Source organism: Ambystoma mexicanum, chromosome 11 (assembly GCF_040938575.1).
Source record: "Ambystoma mexicanum isolate Mex_15411 chromosome 11, UKY_AmexF1_1, whole genome shotgun sequence".
Lineage (NCBI taxonomy): Eukaryota > Metazoa > Chordata > Amphibia > Caudata > Ambystomatidae > Ambystoma > Ambystoma mexicanum.
Window position 1 is genome coordinate 1,253,030,903 of NC_090934.1, and position 19,267 is coordinate 1,253,050,169.

Here is a 19,267-nt window from a genome sequence, read left to right on the forward strand (position 1 = left end):
GACGAAGAGGATGGGGAATGGCTTCTGGAGTGGCACCTTTTTTTTTGTTTTCTTGTGGTGCTGGCTCTCGCCGGGACGAGTGAGCTCCTCAGACTCACCCCTCAGACGACACAATGAGAGACAGCGCTAGGGACTTTGCCGATTGTTGGCCTAGGGCCAGCTTACCGGCACTGTCTTGCAGGGACTTGGTTTGCATCTTGGTGCATGACACGCAGGCCTCTGTGTTGCAAGTGGAACCCAGATACCACAAACGATTTCATGTGGGTCCGTCACATTCATTTTGGCCTCACAATCTGAGCACTGCTTGAAACCCGAGATCCGGTGCAAAGACATTGTCGAGGTTAATCGAAACAATTGAATGATGAACGTAAAGTGAAACTAGAGCAAGTTCCTGATGCTGCGTGTGAGCGTGCAGAAAAAAGGAACTGAGGCATGGGGCGTAGTGACGTGGTATTTATATGGCACCTGACATCACTTCTGGAGCAGACGATTGAGTCGAGGTCCACTATGCCCCCTGTGGAAAAGGTTTCCGAGCAGCAAAGCTGTGGAACGATATCTATCAAGATGAGGAATCTGATAGATGAGGAATTGAAGTGCTAGGTCTTACCATAGTGTCTCAAAACCTTATCCTGTGAAAAATAAGGTATGGGAAAATAACCTAGAGCATCATATACCTTTCAGCACTTTTGGGTGCAGATAGAAATATAGTCCTTCATAACAGAAAATACACCCGAGTGGTTCATGGTGGGGTGGATGGAGATGGTTACAACTGGTAGAAGTTTCACATATGACAAGTGGATTTAATCATGAGGGTTATCTAATAAACTAATTCTAGAATGTAATTTGATGTTTGGCTCATTTAAGTGAAAGGAGCTTTTGCATGATGAGACTATAGCACATCAGTGTGCAGCGTTGCATAATCCTAGTGCCAATAGTTTGGGATAAGAGTGAATAGGTTTATTAGGGATTGCATGCAGTTTGATGCACTGAATGCAAACCAGGCTTATGCGTCATTCTGCCACAAAACATGTTATTGGATCCAAGCTTTTGCCATCTTAGACCGTCAATACTGGTAAGGTAATGCAAGTCGTGCAAGATCTTCTGAAAGATGGTGGCCCCCACAGAAAGTTAATGCAAGAAGTATTAGGATGAGAAGAAAATGGCAAAGGACTTGTAGGAGGATGTGCGATGTAGGAAGAGTTTCCAATCAGTGCTTTGTAACTAAAGGTTTACCTTGATTCTTGCCACCCAGAAAGATCGCTTAATTGGGGAACCATTACACTGTACAATAGACTAGGAAGTAATCTGACAAATAGATTTGCATCTATGGCAGTTTCAATCAATGCTCGCTTCATCACTGTCACAAACAACTGAATGTCACTTACAGATTTTGTGCTTTCCTTTAATGGGAAACTTGACGAGCAGCTCCTTGGGATTGGCGCACACAAAGACGAAAGGTGAGCCAGACTCCTGGGAGAGATCTGGGTACTGAAAAACAGAGAAAACAGGCATCAACACAGAAGGTGAGGTAAAAGGGTGCTATTAATGGGTGCAAAACATTTGTTTCAAAGTTTGTTTCGAAACCTAAAGCGGATCTGCGAACCTAAAATGGAAATTCTATATCTTACCAATAAATCTTCCTCTGATAAAATCTGAGGCAATCAGTTCGATGTTTACTTGACATCAGTAGCCACCTCCCAACCCGGTATACATTCTAGAGTTGCACTTCTGTGTATGGAATGGTTAGCCGAGTACAGAGTTTCAGATTCAGGAAATTCTAAATGGGGAAGCACTGTAGCTCTTGGCATCAATTAAATGTATGCGTCAAAATTAAAATCAGCCAGTCCTCCACAACATACCCATCAACCTGACAAAAGACCTCCTGACTGAGACCCTGTGACCTCAACATACCCTGGACAGCTGTGGAAACCAGGGTTAATTTGAAGGTGGATTTTCTTCTTTTTAGTACAATTATCAAATACGAGCCAAAAAGAGAAGCTTGTGTTGCGTGTGCATTGCTGAGATCTGTACATAACCTACTGGTCACTTAGTCTAAGTAGACTTCTTATACATGCCCATTTCCACTGAGTTGAATAATAGTAATGTGTTGCTTACACATCTACACACTTGGAAAGCCTGTGGTAACACATGCTTTAAAAATAAGTTATTATTTCATATCATACATTGTTTAGTCTAGAGAATGCTTCATGTAGCTCTGTCAATACACATTCTGTAAATATGGAGAACAGGACAAACTCCCTTCAAGTTAGAGATGCTATATATATTTGAAAGACAGATGAGCCCTCTGATAACCAGACTGGGGAAGCCGGCAGATTGGCTACGCAACGAGTAAAACCGTTAAGACTGGTCTCGAGAGGGCAGTTGTTATGCCAGATCACAGTTACCCATGTCCAGTCTGTTTACTTATAAAAAAAATCATGTATTAATACAACAGTGTGACTGTGGGTTCAAGTTTGAGATTTAGCAGTTCTTACAAATCCTAATACATTTTACGAATAATAGTAAGCCTACATTCCTGGCGTTAAGAGTTCAACAATTACAAAGGTTTAAAGTTGCACTGTACAAATTAATTATAGAAAATTAGGATGTAGCTAGATTTGGCAAAAATGAGAAAGAAAGTGTACAGATCATCCTGTTGAATGAATACATGCAACCATCAAAATAAGCACAGACGACTTCAGTGAGTAAATACTCATGTGTATGCAGGACTGGGAGATGACAGAAAGGTGATTGAGAAATCCACAACCATGCAATCCAGCAACGGCAACAACTACTGACCCCTTCAAGCTAGTGTATTTAGATAAGGCTCGTTGGATAGGTATTCTTGCAAGTAACGTACTGAGACATAGGCCAATGTCCTATGATGGGGCGCAAATGAGAAACAGTTTTTCAGTGCTATAGGTTACTTTTGAGAATTGCATTAGCTGCAGATGATAGTGCAGCCTGTCCTATGCACAGATATCTCTGACCCATGTTTCCGGAGGCCAGTGTATCCACACAGGGGTATCGTTCAGGTGCGTTTGATCCTTATTCAACACTAAGGGGCACTGGAGCAATGAAGGAACACAACAGCAGAGGTTGCAGGGGGAGGGTTGAGAGGAGGGGCAATATGCAAGTCCCAGGCAAATTAACGTTTGTCCAGGGGAAAAGGTTCAAGATATGTGGCCAGCCTTCTCTATGGCAGTATCCACTTTCACAGGCAGCTTAGCAGCACACACCTAGGACTCCATTAGCCACATGTGGGGGGACAACTGACAGCCTAGACCAAAACAGAATATTAGTGGCCAAGTGGTCCCAGGTCACCGGGAAGCATCTTGTGTGGACCTGAAAATAAAGTGACACAAAAGATAGATTTTTCCCACTATTTGTTGTCAGGTTCAGGTTGGGATAAACACCCATAGGAAAAATACAAGGTGGTGTCCGAATAGACTCGGGCACTCCCGTCCGACCAGCTGTCTTAACTTATTAATCGATGACAATACATACATGATACTTGAAAGAGATCCCATCTTAGAAATCATCAAAGAAGTTATTAAAACCACATTGGAAAGAGCAGAAGCCAATGAATGGATCTCCTCCAGAACTAAAGAATTTTTGACCAATCAATTTCCCATAGCTCCAGTTTTTACGCGTTCCCTAAAATTCACAAACATGCAACCATACCACCTTTCAGACCAATAGTAGCCGGCACCAAAAGCATATCCAACCCTTTGGCTATTTACATGGATGAAATACTACATCCCCCAGTTCAATTCACAGACACATACCTTAAAGAAACCACAGACTTCCTGAATAAACTTGCAGACATTGATATAATCCCCACGGAGTAAATAATCTTTGCACTGGACGTGGGTAGCCTCTACACGTCTATTCCACACCAAAATGGTCTTGAGGCAATTGAATGGCTTATCCTTAATGCAGAAGGAGTTAGAGGTGACAAACAGTTAATCATAGAGCTACTTTTTATCATCCTTCATAACAACTAATTCAAGTATGATAATAAATACTATGCTCAGATCCCAAGCACAGCGATGGGCTCGGCTATGGCTCCATCATATGCGAACACTTAGGTATTACCTCGAGAAATAGCATATACTGGATAACCCAACATGGAAAAAATACTTGTTAATATGGAAATGCTATATCGATGACATTTTTGGAATTTGGAAAGACTCAAAAACCAAATTCAATAATTTTCACAACCTTCTCAATAGCATACATCCCAGGATCAAATTCACACTGGAAATAGGGGATCCATATTTTAATTTCTTGATGTTGAACTCAGCATTACCACCACTGGACTAGAAACCAGGGTCTATCATAAACCCACTGATGTTAACATCATATTGCATTATGCGAGTTGCCATCCTAGACAAATGATACATAGTTTACCATACAGTCAATTTCTGCGTATCAAAAGAATCACAACCAACAATGCTACACTTGAGAATGAATATCAAGAACTCCATAAGAAGTTTTCCGACAGAGGATATCCATCTGAGGCATTGACGGAAGCAAGACTTAAAGCAGACTCCATCTCTAGAGACTCTCAACTACATCCGATACCCAAGGACAAAGAGTTACCTCTACTTTACATCATGGAATTTTCTAGACAGAGTATACATCTAAGAATAATAATAATGAATAATTGGAAACATTTTCACCATTGATCCCCTGCTTCTGACACTATTCCCTAAACCACCTATGATAGCTTACAAGAGGGGTAGAAATCTCAGAGACAGACTGATTAAAAGCTGAGAAAAGTCCACCAAACAAACAAAGGATACTAGCTACACGGAAGAAAGGGACGTTTCCATGCCTCCAGTGTAGCAATTGTTGCCATGTAATTCAAGGGAACTCTATTCCACACCCCCACACTGGCCAGAAGATACCCCTTAGAGATTTTGCCACGTGCAATAGCACAGGGGTAATCTATGCAATTAAATGCCCATGTGGACTATTGTATGTGGGACAAACAAACAGATCAACCAGAGGAAGAGGGCTTGAACACAAACTCAACATAAGAACACAAAATACCAAATCACTGGTTACAAGACATTTTAAAGATCACAGATACAATTGATCTCATATTAGATGTATTTATTTATTGATTAATATGTAGACAGCCAACAAAGGCTTTACATATACAAGTGAACATAGCAAATTTCCAATTACAACACACATTGACAAATAAAATCATCACCATAAAAGTCAGACTATTAAAACAGAGTTCCGAGTGACAATTCCTTTAGAATAGATCAAATTAGCTCATAAAATGTCATCATGTGAAAAATAAGATTCATATCATTTCCATATAGAAGAGATTCCCATATGTCATTCATGTTCCCATTATTACTGGTGTTGTCATATGCCTTCAGATATTTAATTCTAAAAACATTAAGGCTCTTACAGTGACCTATAACGTATTTTGCGAATTCTATGGCAGATGTACCACATAGTCTGCATAGTCTTAGCTGCCTAGCAATGCCATGTTTTGCTCCCATAATTTCCAGTGTTTCACACATATTGAATTTAAAAAGAAGATACCGCCTGATGATATTTTGGTTTTGTCAAGTCCTTCACCCAAAACTTCAAGAATAAACCACTATTTTAGTAGAGAGATTCCCAGACCCCCGCCCCTTTGTTTTTCACTATTGGTTTTAGTTGCAAGATTAATCATATTGCGTTCTTTGCCATAGTCTTATCAACATTTTTAATATTTGTTTAATCTTTGCATGAGAGTATTGAAGACACACACAGGCATTTTCCTTCTCCCATTTGAGGTACACACTATGCATTGAGTCTATTACACTCAAGTCCTTTTGAATCTGCATTTTGTTAAAAGCTTTCATCAATTCAACAATAAAAGTGTCATTATCTAACGTGGTTAATTTCACAAATAACATTGCCATTTTATATTATAAAATATTTCCAGCACACATTAGGTTATACTCCAGTAAGATATATTCACAAGATAAACATTTCAGCATTCTGAATAACATACTTAAAATGTTTGCTTCAAGCTTAACCTTTTAGTTTTTAAAACTTTTGCCCCAAATTTCTTCAGCATAAAGTAAACGCGGTAAAGTTTTGGTTGAATATAACAACAAAATAGTGCTAACGGAGAAACCCCCTTGTCGACCAATGAAGTGACTCAGTGTCATAGCAGATTTCATACATTTCGTTTTTATTTCATTCCATTGCCGTTTCCAACAAAGTTTATGATCTATTATCACTCTTAAGTATTTGTAGCATTCTACAGTTTCAATCTTTTAGGTATTAATGAACCACTTGGAATTTGTAGAGCGAGAATGTTTAGTTTTGCCTAGGAACGAGATTACTTTGGTTTTACTAATGTTCATTTTTAGGCCATTTACAGCTGCAACCCTTTCTAAGGCATTTCATTTGGTCTGAAGTCCTTTAGGGGTGTAGTTTAACAAGAGATCCTCAGCATAACCCAATCAGCCTAACTTCACGGTTCCCGATTTAATATCAGAAGGTGTTTCGTAGAGGTCAACTGAGAAGTCGGCTAAGTACAGGTTAAATAGTGTAGTTGCTAAAATGCAGCCTTGCTTGACTCCTCGCAGTGTAGTTATGGGTTCAGAGAGTTTGCCTTCCCCGTCTAATCGCACTCTCACAGATGTTTCAGTATAAAGTAATTGAATCATGTATCACAACCTGGCAGGTATTCCCCAAATTTTAAGTTTAATCCATAGTCTATCTCGTACTATGGTATCGAATGCTGCAGTGAAATCTATAAATGCAGCAAAAACTGCCAATTTGTGACTATGCCAAGAAAATTTAATAGTGGCCACTAAATTAGCAATATTGTGTGTAGTAGATGATAGTGGCAGAAAACCAGATTGATTAGCTGGAAGGATGAGATGGGTGGCTATCTATTGGTTCAGTTCAACAAGAAGAATTTTGGCAAAATGTTTTTCAGGGATGTCCAGCATTGCGGGCATCCTATAGTTGCCTGGATCTTTCCATTCACCTTTTTTGTGGATAGGTAGAATTATACTTTCTCGCAAAGGTTTTGGGATTTGGCCATACTTCCCTATCCAATGAAACAAGATGTTTAACGCTTGTGCCCATTTTTCAGGAGACTGCCGGACCAGTGCATTACAGATGCCATTGGGGCCTACAGCCCTAGAGCTGTGTAGGTTCTTAACTAATCTAATAAGGCTATCCAGAGTATAGCTGCCCTGCCAAACGGTCACATTGGGCAGGACAGTTTCCTCATCTAATGCCTGTGCGCCAAGTGGCTTCTTTACATGAAGAATCCAGTCTTGTTCCTCTACACTATTTATAGGCAAAGTTTATTAGATTTATTATACTGGAAGTTGTACACACCCCGTTTAGAGGTGCCAATAAATCTAAAACTTGCACAAAAAGAAATGTACTGGATCCAATTATTAGACAGTACATCCTAGAGGTATGAACAAGGAGTTCAACCTACAATGTTTCCTATGAAACAACAAATTTGATCCAGTCCGTAATTTCTTTTATACCAGTTATTTTTCGTATTAAAGATTTTTTAAGATTGTTCGAGTCCACTCAACCTAATACCTGTCGCACTGTACACTGACTTACTTTCTTTGTTGGATGTTTTTCACTTGTGTACTGTATCTCTGCACCATGTTTTTTTCCTGTATTGTATCCCAGTATCATGTTTCCTTTAAATATAGTCAGAGTGAATTGAACATTCACTACTGCCCTTTTCTGTTAACCATTCACTTCATTATTGAGAACATTTGCTAAAATTATTTTTCACAAATATGTATCTTGCAAGTAACGTTTGATGTATGATTTATTACATCCTTTAATTGTTTCATTCTGCTCTAATTGTTAACCATTACTCTGTATTGGGAAATTAGAGAGTTGGCTGTATATGCTTGCTGTACATATTGTACTCTATGAACCATTTGCAACACGTGCAATATTTTGACCATCGATCCGCCTCCTTTTGCGTTATTTCTACATTATTGATAGTTCACGTTTTCGTGAATCATTTACTTTCAGTAGTTACATCACTTCCAAGGATGGCTACTTTTCGACATACCACTTTGACTATCGAGGCTGTTCTAATACATTCCACTTGTTACATGGCTGTTGATGCAGTCCTCTTTCTATACTTGTTCCGAACCGTTGTCCTTCTTTCACTCGGTTGCCATAGTTTCACTGACAAATTAGAACGCGGTCGCAAGCTGGCTGCTTTCCTTGTGCTGGGTCCACGAGTATTATCAGTAAGTACTTTTTAATTGCTCCACACTTTATTGTAAATGTAGTCACAATACACTTATGTTAGCGGTTTACCTGTCAAGAACCATCGGACACGCCCCTTCTGGGCCTCCTGGTCCTTGACGCGTCGGGGCTTACACTCTGTTGTACTTCCAACATGGCCGTAAGCACAGAACGCTGCTTACCAGCCTTCACGTCCGATGCAGCATGTTCTATAAATTAGCCACACCCCACGGCCCCGCGCGTCTCAACGCTACTGTTGGCTGTGGCTAGACGTGTGCTACGTAGTTCGCCTTCGAGGAAATCTGTTGTTTCCTGGTTCCCGGATCCTCTGCATTCCCCTACTATCCTTTCCCCTTCTTATTCAGCCTTCTTCCCGGATTCCGTGCACCCACCCCGAGTGCACCTTCTCCTTATCCTGGACTTCCTGGAGTTTCCTATTGATCCCGGACATTGAAGCTGAACGAACACTGGAAGCCGAAGACGGCCGAGCGGGCTTGTACAAGGCCCGTACCGTACAGAAGAAAACTCCTCCTAAAGAGTCCATCAAGCAGCGAAAACAGGTGAGAAAGGGGAAACCTGTGACATTACCAATGTGAGATCTTTAAGATTATTCAAGACTTATTAAGAGAGTCATCTCTTTTGTTACCGCTTTTACATCGTTGCCGCTGCCATCGTACTTTATCCATTGAGGGATTTACTAACTTTTACCCTAAGGATCTGAAATCACTACACTATACTCCTCTTTATTTTCCCTACTGGGTAAATATCATCTCTCCTCAATACTTCGAACCTGCTACACGTCTTTTTTTAGATGCGTTCCTTCACAAGGCTTTCTTTACCTTTATATACAAGTTCACCCATGAGCTATCCCCCCCTTCCATTCCATGAGACTTACTGGCATAGATTATACTTGCCTACATATTACCTCAGGTAACTCTTTACATATTTAGGCGGAGATATGATTATTTAGGAGGATCTGGGTACTGTACTTTCACTGCTCCTCTGCGCTTTACTGTCTATTAACACACTTTGATTTCCATTACATTTATTACCATACCATTCACTAATGAATTGAGTGGTTATCTTTATCTCTACCATCAGTGGATTTTTCACTGGCATGAACTCACGAGTTGCTAATGGTTCTATTAAAATTGAAATCTTGATGGATTTTCTCGCCTGCAAGACCCATACTTGTTTAATAACATGAGAATTATGATGTTGAATAAGAGGACTACCCTCACTGTTAAAAACTTTGATTAATTGTAAATAATGTTGTATTCTACATCTACTTCACCTGACAAAGGGAAGTGTTTTTCCCGAAACGCGTTGTGCGATTCATTTGAAGATACAAAGAAGAATTGCATGAAGAATTGGAGCTAATGAATCGTGCTTTTATGAACTTACTTGTCATATCAATTGTACTAATTGCTATACTATTTACTGGCTGATTTTCAGCACACAAGTGTGCAGGGGACGGGAGTGCCCGAATCTATTCGGACACCATATTATATTTTTTCCTATGATTGTATCCTACTCTGTGTCAGGGTAGTGCTACCTCCCCCGCACCCAAGTTTCCTTTTTAATATACTTAAATTTGTGTTAATCAGACTATTATTAGGTGTGCTCCTATACATCACTTTGTTATAAACACCCATAGGGACAAGGGGTTTGTCTACAATTAAAAGGGTATTCCCAGCTTGGAACAGTGTAAGGAAAAGGTCTAAGAATGGGTTAAACTAAAAATGATGCAAGGGGGGCCTTGTCCGTTGGGGTTAAATCTCTCCCATTGGATTGGAGGTCTTCCTCCTATCCATGAGGGTTTAACCCTAGTAGGCTTTGCATGACTACTTTCCCGAAAAGGAGAAATGCTTACTGGACCAAGTGACTTGTAACAGAAAAGGGTGTTCTTATTGCAAAGGGCAGCATGAGTGGGAAGCCCAGAAAGGCAGATGCAAGGCTGTAATTCTCAAGAAGGTCAATTTCATTTACATAAGCAAAACAGGATTCTTTAATAATGAGTCATGAGCATTAAGAAGGTCTCTTACAAAGTTCCTGGTACAGGATCTTCCTGGACCAGCTCCATTGCCCCATGCCCATGCAACACCAAGGTCTTTGTCTTCAAGTTGCATGTTTTTGAGGTTATTGAACCCACTTTCAGAAGGTCCATTGCCAGGATCCTCCACGGCCAACAACACAGACTAGGAAGTGTTTTGGGTTCTCTTCCAACCCATTGGCAACACCAATCTACTCTGCCAGGATTTCTGGGTTAGGCTAGGGGAGTTTGCCATCAGCTGGCTGCTTGCCTGCTCTAGAATCCCTGTCCCAAGGACACCCCCCCACTTGCAGATGCTGTCATAGCCTCCCTGTCCCTTAGTGATGTTGCACCATCTCATACTCCCTCCCACCTCTTAAGTCTGCTCTGGACGGACCTGGTCAGTAGAACCTCCTTGGTCTCTCAGATTATCTCCCCTTCTTCCTCCTCTCTGACGTCTTCTCCAGTAGGTAATGGTTATCTTCTCCTTTACAGATACTCTCCCCCTTTGACCTCAATAACTCACTCTCCAGATGACAATCCAACTTCCTCAATAACTCTCTCCCCAGATGGTAACAATTCTCCAGTGAAACTTGCTCCCACCAACATCCAACATTCTCCTCCTAGCTCTCCTCTCATCAGACCTAGATTGCTAATCTCCTCCAAACTCCTCCCTCCAGCTCCTTCTTGAACACCTCACACACTTCGACTGAGTAAGCTGGCTTTTGTTGTCCGGTTTATCCTTCCTTTGGGTGGTTATTAGGGGCATGACTTGCGGCCGTGTAGGCTGGACTGTGATTGGGCTATGTGCTGGTGGTCATGTGAACTTATAACATGGTCTGCCACCATCTTGGATTGTAAACGTGCCCTAGAAATGTGTGAGGTTTACTACCCTCCTCTTTGGAGTCTTGCTGATATTGCCTGCGTTGAACTGGTTCCTTCTGTATTCCCAGAGTATAAAAAGCCAGAAAAGCCTTTGGTAAGCAAAGGAAGCTGTTCAGTGCAAATGCAACGTTTTGTCAATGAATAGTACATTTGTGATCTCTGCAAGCTAGATGGAGGAGGGGGGGGGTGTGGGGTGGGGTGTGGTGTGGTGTGGTGTGGTGTGGTGTGTGTGTGTGTGTGTGTGTGTTTTGTCCCTCAAGCGGATGAGTGCACGTTTCCTTTCATTCTATTTGCATGTCAATGGCAACTTTGTATCAGAAGGACTCCCGTGGCCTCTGCTAATCTCACTTATGGCCTCAAATGGTTCCTTATGAGAAATGCATGTATTTCTACATCTGCTGAAGAACTCTGAACGTTGCAACTCTGTTGCCTTAAAGGGAAAGGTAGTAATTCCTATGCTGGGTGTTTGGGTATGGTGTTTAAAGAACGTCTCTAGAAGTACCATCAGTAGGATTAGAAGGATCCACATGGAGTATGGACTGCTCCCCATTTCCTTGGTGCGTATGGGTGATTGTGCTACTATGACTAAACCCGTCTTAGTGTGGTGATCCAGTGGGCGATATATACCTCCTCCAGATCCAGCATCTACTAGCTCAGAGTAACCCTTGGGACCACCCACTTTCAGTCGCTAAGGTTAGACATTGGGCTGTCACACTATCTTGAAACAATAGAAGTGAAAAATATTGGGAAGGATACAACTGTAAGATATCAGGGTTTTCTTTCCAATATGCATACGGGTACCCCTCTTAATTCCTACTCTACAACATAGTGTAAGGGATCTAGCAGCCAACTGCTTCTTTGCCAAAAATCACATTCTCAGATATAAAGCACATGGCTTGCAATTTGTAATCCACCCAGGGTTATAGTGGATCATACACTTCTCGCTCCAAGGGATATAGTGCCCCTCTCACCAATTCAGGATTCAGGGCTCAGCTCACTGTTCGGGATACAAGGCCCAGTTGACTGTTCAGTCAGTCTCAGGTCTCCCTTGATAGGTGGGGCTTTGCACCCGTTAGGCTTCTTGGAAGGTTTAAGGCCAACAGACTGATAGGCCACTCTGCTCCTTCATTTCTCTCAGACCCTTAAGCTCAGCCAGATCTTACAGCTCCCTTTTGTTCCTCAGTTTTCCTAGAGTATGGTGCTCTTTGCCGTTGTGCTAGTCTCCTCACACCCTGCTGTCTCTGGCTCACTTCCTCACTCTCAGTTGTCTCCCTTTCTATCCTGCTTATGCCACAGTTTTAAATATAGGCCACCCTCTTCCTGGCCTGATCTATCAAGGCTTCTGATTTGTTGTGTTCAGATTGCAATCTCTGGAGCCTTCAAAAAGGCTCTGGTTTAACATTGTAATTTATATTTAAGAACAGAAATTACTTGCAACATGGGCAATAACAGGGTGCAGGCATCCGATCAGAAGGTGCCTTTACATAAGCACATTGATGAATTGACTGAAGTATACCATGTGGTAAAGGGTTAAGAATAGCACCATATACCAGAGACAGGGAGACCGGCTACTTTTAATATCGAGAGGATGAGACCAGAGTTAACATATTACAAATTATATAGAAACATCCTCGGGGCAGAACTCCGGTGATGATGGTTGGGTAGCTAAAATTGGTCTGGGGAGAGAGGAGTCTTGTTTTGAAGCATTTGCCTGAAGAGACTGCTTTGATGGCCCTATGTTCCAGTGGGGCAAGTAGAAAAAAGGAGCAAAAGCTAGAGGAGATGCAGAGGAGTGAGGGACTGTGAAGAGACTTGCAGAAAAGTGTTTGAGAAGGAGTGCAGTTAGATCTATTCAGTGAGGTAGTGGGGGCTGTGACAAATCGTGAGATTCAGTCACTTCTCCCCACAAGGGAGCCTTTCCTTATGAGGCTAGGGAGGAGAGCCCGCTACGCAACATGACCCCTAGGGGTGGTGGTAAGCGGGACCTAACAGGGAGAGACTCCCTTTCTGGGGACAAGGACTCCCATTCAGATAAGTCCCTTTTCATTCCACTCAAAAACAGTCCAATGCTATATCAGTCTGCAGAAAACCAGGATCCTCCTACATCTATTATTGCAACTAATACAATACCTCACCCGGACATCTACGTTATTCCTACATGACTCTGCTCTGTAGTGAGTCACAAACCTTCTACAAGTTTTCCTTCCATACCGCCTTGTCCCTAGAAGTTAATGTCATTAGAGGTAGGCACCTCAAGTATATTATTCTTTAAAATTGGTAACTGTCATTACCAGCGTTAGTACACATTGTTTGGTCTGGCATATTTTCAAGAACAAAGGACAAAGAATTGTCCAGACAACCAATTAAGAAGACTCATTGGCCTACAAAAAACGGATTGAGAGCTCCCGACATTGACTAAGGTGATTTTGATTTGGACACATGCGCATGATTTTTCTGGAAAAATTTATAATTTTAGCCACAGAACAAACTGACCTTAGTGTTCAATTTACTTTGTAGATGAAATAGGAAAGTTGAAGCTTGAAGACTGAATCATGTATATGAACCTTATGAATTATTGCTCCTGATGAAGGGAATTTGTCTCCCGAAACACGTCAAGCTCTTTTACTATATTTGTCACACACTGCCTTTTTTCTCACCTGTTTGTCTTTGGTTGATGTCTTTTTTGGCTTTCTCCAAAGGGGAATGCGGTAGATTCACTGAGGGGGACCACCACCAAACGGCATAGAGCGCCTGAGCTACCAAAAAATATAAATAAAGATCCGGCACGTCCATTCTCCCCTGAGAGTAGGGTCTACACATCATTTCATGGGAGACGCAAGGATGTTTCCCAGCCCAAAGCAATTTGGTCATCATGCTCTTCACCCGACGCCAAAAGAAGCCGGAGGCCAAATTGGGACATTATTGAATACATATAAGAATTTGGGCAAGATCACCATCTTAGCCAGTGAAATGCGAGCGGCCTGAGAAAGAGGAAGACGGACCCACGTGTCCACTCTATGTTCCAAAAGTGTTAAGGCAGCAAGATAATTCTCCTCATTAAGCCTACCAGGGGATGTGGACACACAGAGACCCAAATATCGAATACCTAGTGGACACCATGCAAAAGAGTCGCCCACGTCCTTAGAGGAAACACCGGGGGTAGGTGGCAGCACCTTAGATTTAGCCCAATAAACAGAAAGACCACACAGAGACCCAAATTCCAAAATCTCTTCTACCACAGGATTCAGGTTAGTATGCAGGTTTTTAATGTAGATTAACAAATCATCAGCGTACAGAGATACAATAGATTTATGTGATCGAAGCGATACCCCCCCTTTGGGCATGATATTCCCTAAGAGCACAGGCTACTGGCTCTATGGCTAGAGCAAATAGAAGAGGGGAGAAGGGACAGCCCTGCCTGGTGCCCCTTGATGGAAAGATGGGGGCAGACTGGATGCCATTGGTATACACTAGAGCCCTTGGGGCTGTATATAACAAGCGGATCCATTGTAAGAACGTGAGACCCATCCCAGCCCTCTTGAGGACCTCGAAAAGAAAAGGCCACTCGACCGAATCAAATTCCTTTTCTGCATCAAGTGCTGCCACTGCTATAGGCACCTCAGGATTAACATTGTGCATCAGAGAGAACAATCTACGCAGGTTATTTCGTGTAGAACGGCCCGGAATAAAACCGGCCTGGTTCGGAAGAAATAAGGCCGGCATAAGAGGAAGAAGTCTATCCGCTAGCAGCTTAGCAATAATCTTGTTGTCCGTATTTACCAATGACAGTGGCCTATATGATGCAGTGTCTGGGGTCTTTGTCTGGTTTAAGCAGGACAGTTACCAAAGCAGTCCTGGTAGTCTCGGGGAGAACCCTGGAGGAAGCACGCTTCAAACATGTTGCGCAAATGGGGGATTATTAAAGATGGGAACGCCTTATACAGTTCGGCAGTGATGCCATCTATTCCCGGGGCCTTACCATTAGGAAGAGATTGAATAACTTTAAGCAACTCTTCATCCGTGAGAGGTTCGTTCAGCAGCGCTCCCACTGCTGGGTCCAACCACCCCAGTGCCACCCTATCAAGGTACCGGGTGATGATATCATGAGACGCCCATGTGTTGGAAGTATACAGCGTATCATAGTACTCCCTAAACGTCTCATTAATTTTATCCCTATTTCTGGTGGACTCACCCTCAGCTGTTAAAATTTCCACTATAGATTGCAGGTGACGTTCTTGCTGTATAGCCCACGTGAGCGTTTTGCTAGGACGATCCCCCTCCACAAACCGGGACGCTATAATCGGGTATCCCAGAAATCTGTCTTCGTCGGCCAATAATATACGTAGTTCCCGCTTCTTGACCTCAATGCTGTCCAGAGTTGCAGACGAATTGGTCCCTGCCAGGCTCAGCGCCAGCTCTTTTGATTCCTTTTCCTTTAATACTATGGCCCTGCGAAAACACCTCAGGACACCCCCCTCCTGAGAAATACACCAGCCCCGAATGAACACCCTAAAGGTTTCCCAAACCACCCTAGGGTCAGGAACCGAGTCTGCGTTTATTTGAAAGAATTCAGATATAGCCCGGCGGGTATCCTCGCGGAACGCAAGATCCTCTAGGGCCCGAGCTCTAAATCTCCACCGGTGTTGTCTCAAGAAGACGATAGGGGCATCAAATTGGACCAGGACAGGGGAGTGATCCGACAAAGTGCGAGGTAGTATCAGAGCTTTAGAAACGCCAAGGGATAGGTCAGGGGTCGAGAAAATGTAATCTATTCTAGTGAAGCTCCCGTGCACACTCGAGTAGAAGGTGAATTTCCGTGAGTTCGGGTGCTAAAGGCGCCACAGGTCAACTAAGGAGAAATCCGAAGCAATGGAAGACCATTTGGTAGCCGCGTGAGAGAGAGAGACGTCTGAGTAGAGGAGGACCTATCGAGTGTCAAAGATAAAGCCAGATTGAAATCCCCCGCCCAAACCATCTCATACCCCGGGAACGCACGTAAGTGCATCGCACAGCTCTGAAAAAAGTCTAAGCAATGATAGTTGGGGCCATATATGCTTACAAATAGAACGGACCAACCCGCAACTTCCCCCGCCACGAGAACAAACCGACCCTCCGTGTCTGTAAGAGTTCTATGTAGTTTGAAGTTTAACGAACTGTGAATATAAATCGCTATGCCCCTAGAATGGGTAGAGTAAGATGAGGAATATCTATGCACCCCCAGCCTGCTAATGCTGGCAGTTTATGCTCCGGCCCTAGGTGGGTTTCTTGGACACATAATACGTTGGCGTGACAATTCCTCACATAGTTTGCAAGAAGCCAGACTTTTTTTCTGTTTGTGAACCCCAGAATATTCCATGAAACCACGGTAAGAGTCATATTTGAAAGTGCGCCCATCCCGCCGGTGGCTGGTCCATGTCAAGTGGGAGCGAGGACGGCAAAAAGATGCAACAATTTCAACAAGACGGTTGTACACTGACCCAAGTAAACACGGATAGGAACCCCAAGGTGCCAATAATTCCAAAGATCTGAAATCAAAACTCTACCCATCACGCAAAAAAAACCCCACAGCAATACTTGACTAAACAACAGTATCCTTCGAACCAGAACCCCCACCCCTCCCTCCTCCCACGCCAGAAACCTCAATCTACCGGCTGATATATCCCACCCCCCTCCGAACAACCAAACCCCTAACATATCACACATGAACATAGCACCGCTGGGCATGGGGGGGTTGCTGGCGGCCGCTGCTGCAGCTCCTTCTGTCTGGAGGCTATACCATATCTCTTGTAGCATATCCCATGGCCATAGCGCTCCCTCATCAACATGAACAAATTTAAACAAACTAATATGAGCCCCAATGAGGCCTCGCACTAAACATGAAGAGGGAGCAAGACATCCAGCGTGCTAATTAGGGGGAGCCCCAAGGAGATGCCACTGGATCAGGAATTTCGTTTGCAAATCTCTCGGCTGCGTCTGAAGAGGTAAAAAAACAGGGTCTTGCCGTTGTGCACCACCCTTAGCTTCGCCGGGTATAACATTGAATAGCGAACAGCCTTTTTTTTAAAGAATGTTCTTTGCATTTTGAAACGGTTTCCTCTGGTCCTGCACTTGTTGGCAAAAGTCCGGGAATAACCGTATTGTAGATGAGCCCCATCTCAAAGAGTTCTTCTCTCTTGCCGCCCTCAGCAGCGTATTGTGATTTCTATAGTTGAAAATGTGGGCAATGATGGCTCTCTCCGGAGCGCCAGGGGGAGGCCGGTTCGCCAATGAGCTGTGCGCTCGCTCCACCATGAAGTGGCTAGATACCGGAGGGTTATCAAGGATTTCCATTAAGAGCTTTTCCACAAAGAGTTCCATATTATCAATCTGGGTGGATTCTGTCACCCCAGTTATCCTTATATTGTTCCGTCTGGACCTCCCCTCAAGATCCTCGTTCTTAGCCACAACTTTTCGTACAGTTTGTTGAAGGGAGGCGACCTCTCGCTGGAGCAATGCTATTTAGTCCTCGCCATCCCCAATTCTATGTTCGGCTTCAGTCATTCTGCCACACAACTTATCGATCTGAACAGCAGATATGTCCACCTTACAAGATAATGCATCCATTTTTGCTCCAAGACTGTCCGTGCTCCCCTTCAATGCCAGTAAAGTTTGGTTAAGGGCCCCAATGTCGATCTGAGAAGGGTTAGAGCCCAGGTCTTGTTGTGGCAGATCACGGTCCTGTCTGGCGTATTGCTCCATTCTAGATTGCTTTTTCTGATTTCCCATGCCAGGCAAGCACCTTGAGGACTGATTAACGATAAGAAGGTAGCTCCATGGAGACGGACCGAGGTGAACCGCAGAGTGGTGGATTCAGATTCTCTTTAGTCGACAAAGGGCCAGGGCTCTTCCAGTGTGCCCCACCAATAGGAATCGTCGCTAGGCGTAAAGCATCGTTGGGGGGCAAAAAAAAAGGGGCCGCCAGGGGCACCCAGGTATTTGAGGATGTGGCGCTCCCCTCCACACTCAAGGCGGGCACCAACCACACCAAACCCTCCACGTCACAGCACCTGCTCCCCCCCCGGACACCCGGGGAGACGTAGATGTCTACAAGGTGAGGCAGCCTTTCCCCCTCTTCTCCTCATTGGAGCAGGGACCAGCAATTCCAGAGTGTAAACAGTTCCATGGGGGGGCTCAGGGCTCTAGCCCAGTCTTCGCTGCAGAGCCTCCCCCGGCAAGCCACCACGGATGGAGGTCACCAGCCCCACCAGCACTCTTGGGAGAGAGGGGAAAAAAACAAAAAAACACTGGGCGCCCCTCCCGGGATCCACCCACAGCCCCCCCCCCCCCACAGGCCTGAGTGCAGTTGCGGCAACAACCGTCTATATGGCCGTTAAATGAAGACCCCACAGGGCTACGCCACATGAATAGTGCAGGTCGCCAGTCACACCAGGATGGGGGCGGGCCAGGGGTGGTATATCGCCGCCCAAAAACAACAACTCTTCCCCGCGGGCCCCCAATGATCCTCCGGGAGCCCGTACCGAAGCTCACCTCCGATCTGTGACTTCCACGTGTCGCGGGCAGGAGCCCCTCCCAGCTGCACACCAGCGTCTGGAGAACAGCAGCTCCGGAGCCGACTCCAATGTAAGGGCAGGTAGGAGATGTCCGCCAGCACTGAGCGGGGCACAGCTCGGCCGTCGCCCAGCCCCAGCCAGCAAGGACCCGCCCGTGCACACAAATGGAGCACCAGGAAGCAACGCCTCAGGGTCCGCTGCGGCCTTCAATGTTGGGGGAGGGGCGGCACTCTGCAGATCGCCGGGTCCAAATATAGTCTCAAACCGACAGGCACCGAGGCCGTCTCCTCTTCCGGCACCGCCCGACACTCTCTACCGCAGCTCCGCTCCGAATCGCTGCTGGACACCACAATATCAAAGACAATTACAGCCATATATGTCAGCCTCCAGCAGAGCACTTTCAGGCTGCGGCTATCTTGCGTGCCGCGTCACAGCACCCCGCCTACTAGAATCAATATTTATGAGTTTCATGAGCTTTTGACTGACCTTGTTGTCATTATATGAGGAGTGCAGGGGACGGGAGTGTCCACCAATC

The 19,267-nt window shown here is 44.2% G+C and overlaps 1 protein-coding gene across 2 annotated transcripts in view; it reads right to left on the bottom strand.

The window, feature by feature from the left end:
* TRIP4 (thyroid hormone receptor interactor 4) overlaps positions 1-19,267 on the bottom strand; it is a 1,139,078-nt gene that overhangs the window by 127,700 nt on the left and 992,111 nt on the right. For both annotated transcript variants that reach the window (XM_069624679.1, XM_069624680.1), the window contains one exon: positions 1,386-1,488. In XM_069624679.1, the coding sequence (XP_069480780.1) occupies positions 1,386-1,488 (103 nt within the window). The remainder of the gene's footprint in view (positions 1-1,385; positions 1,489-19,267) is intronic.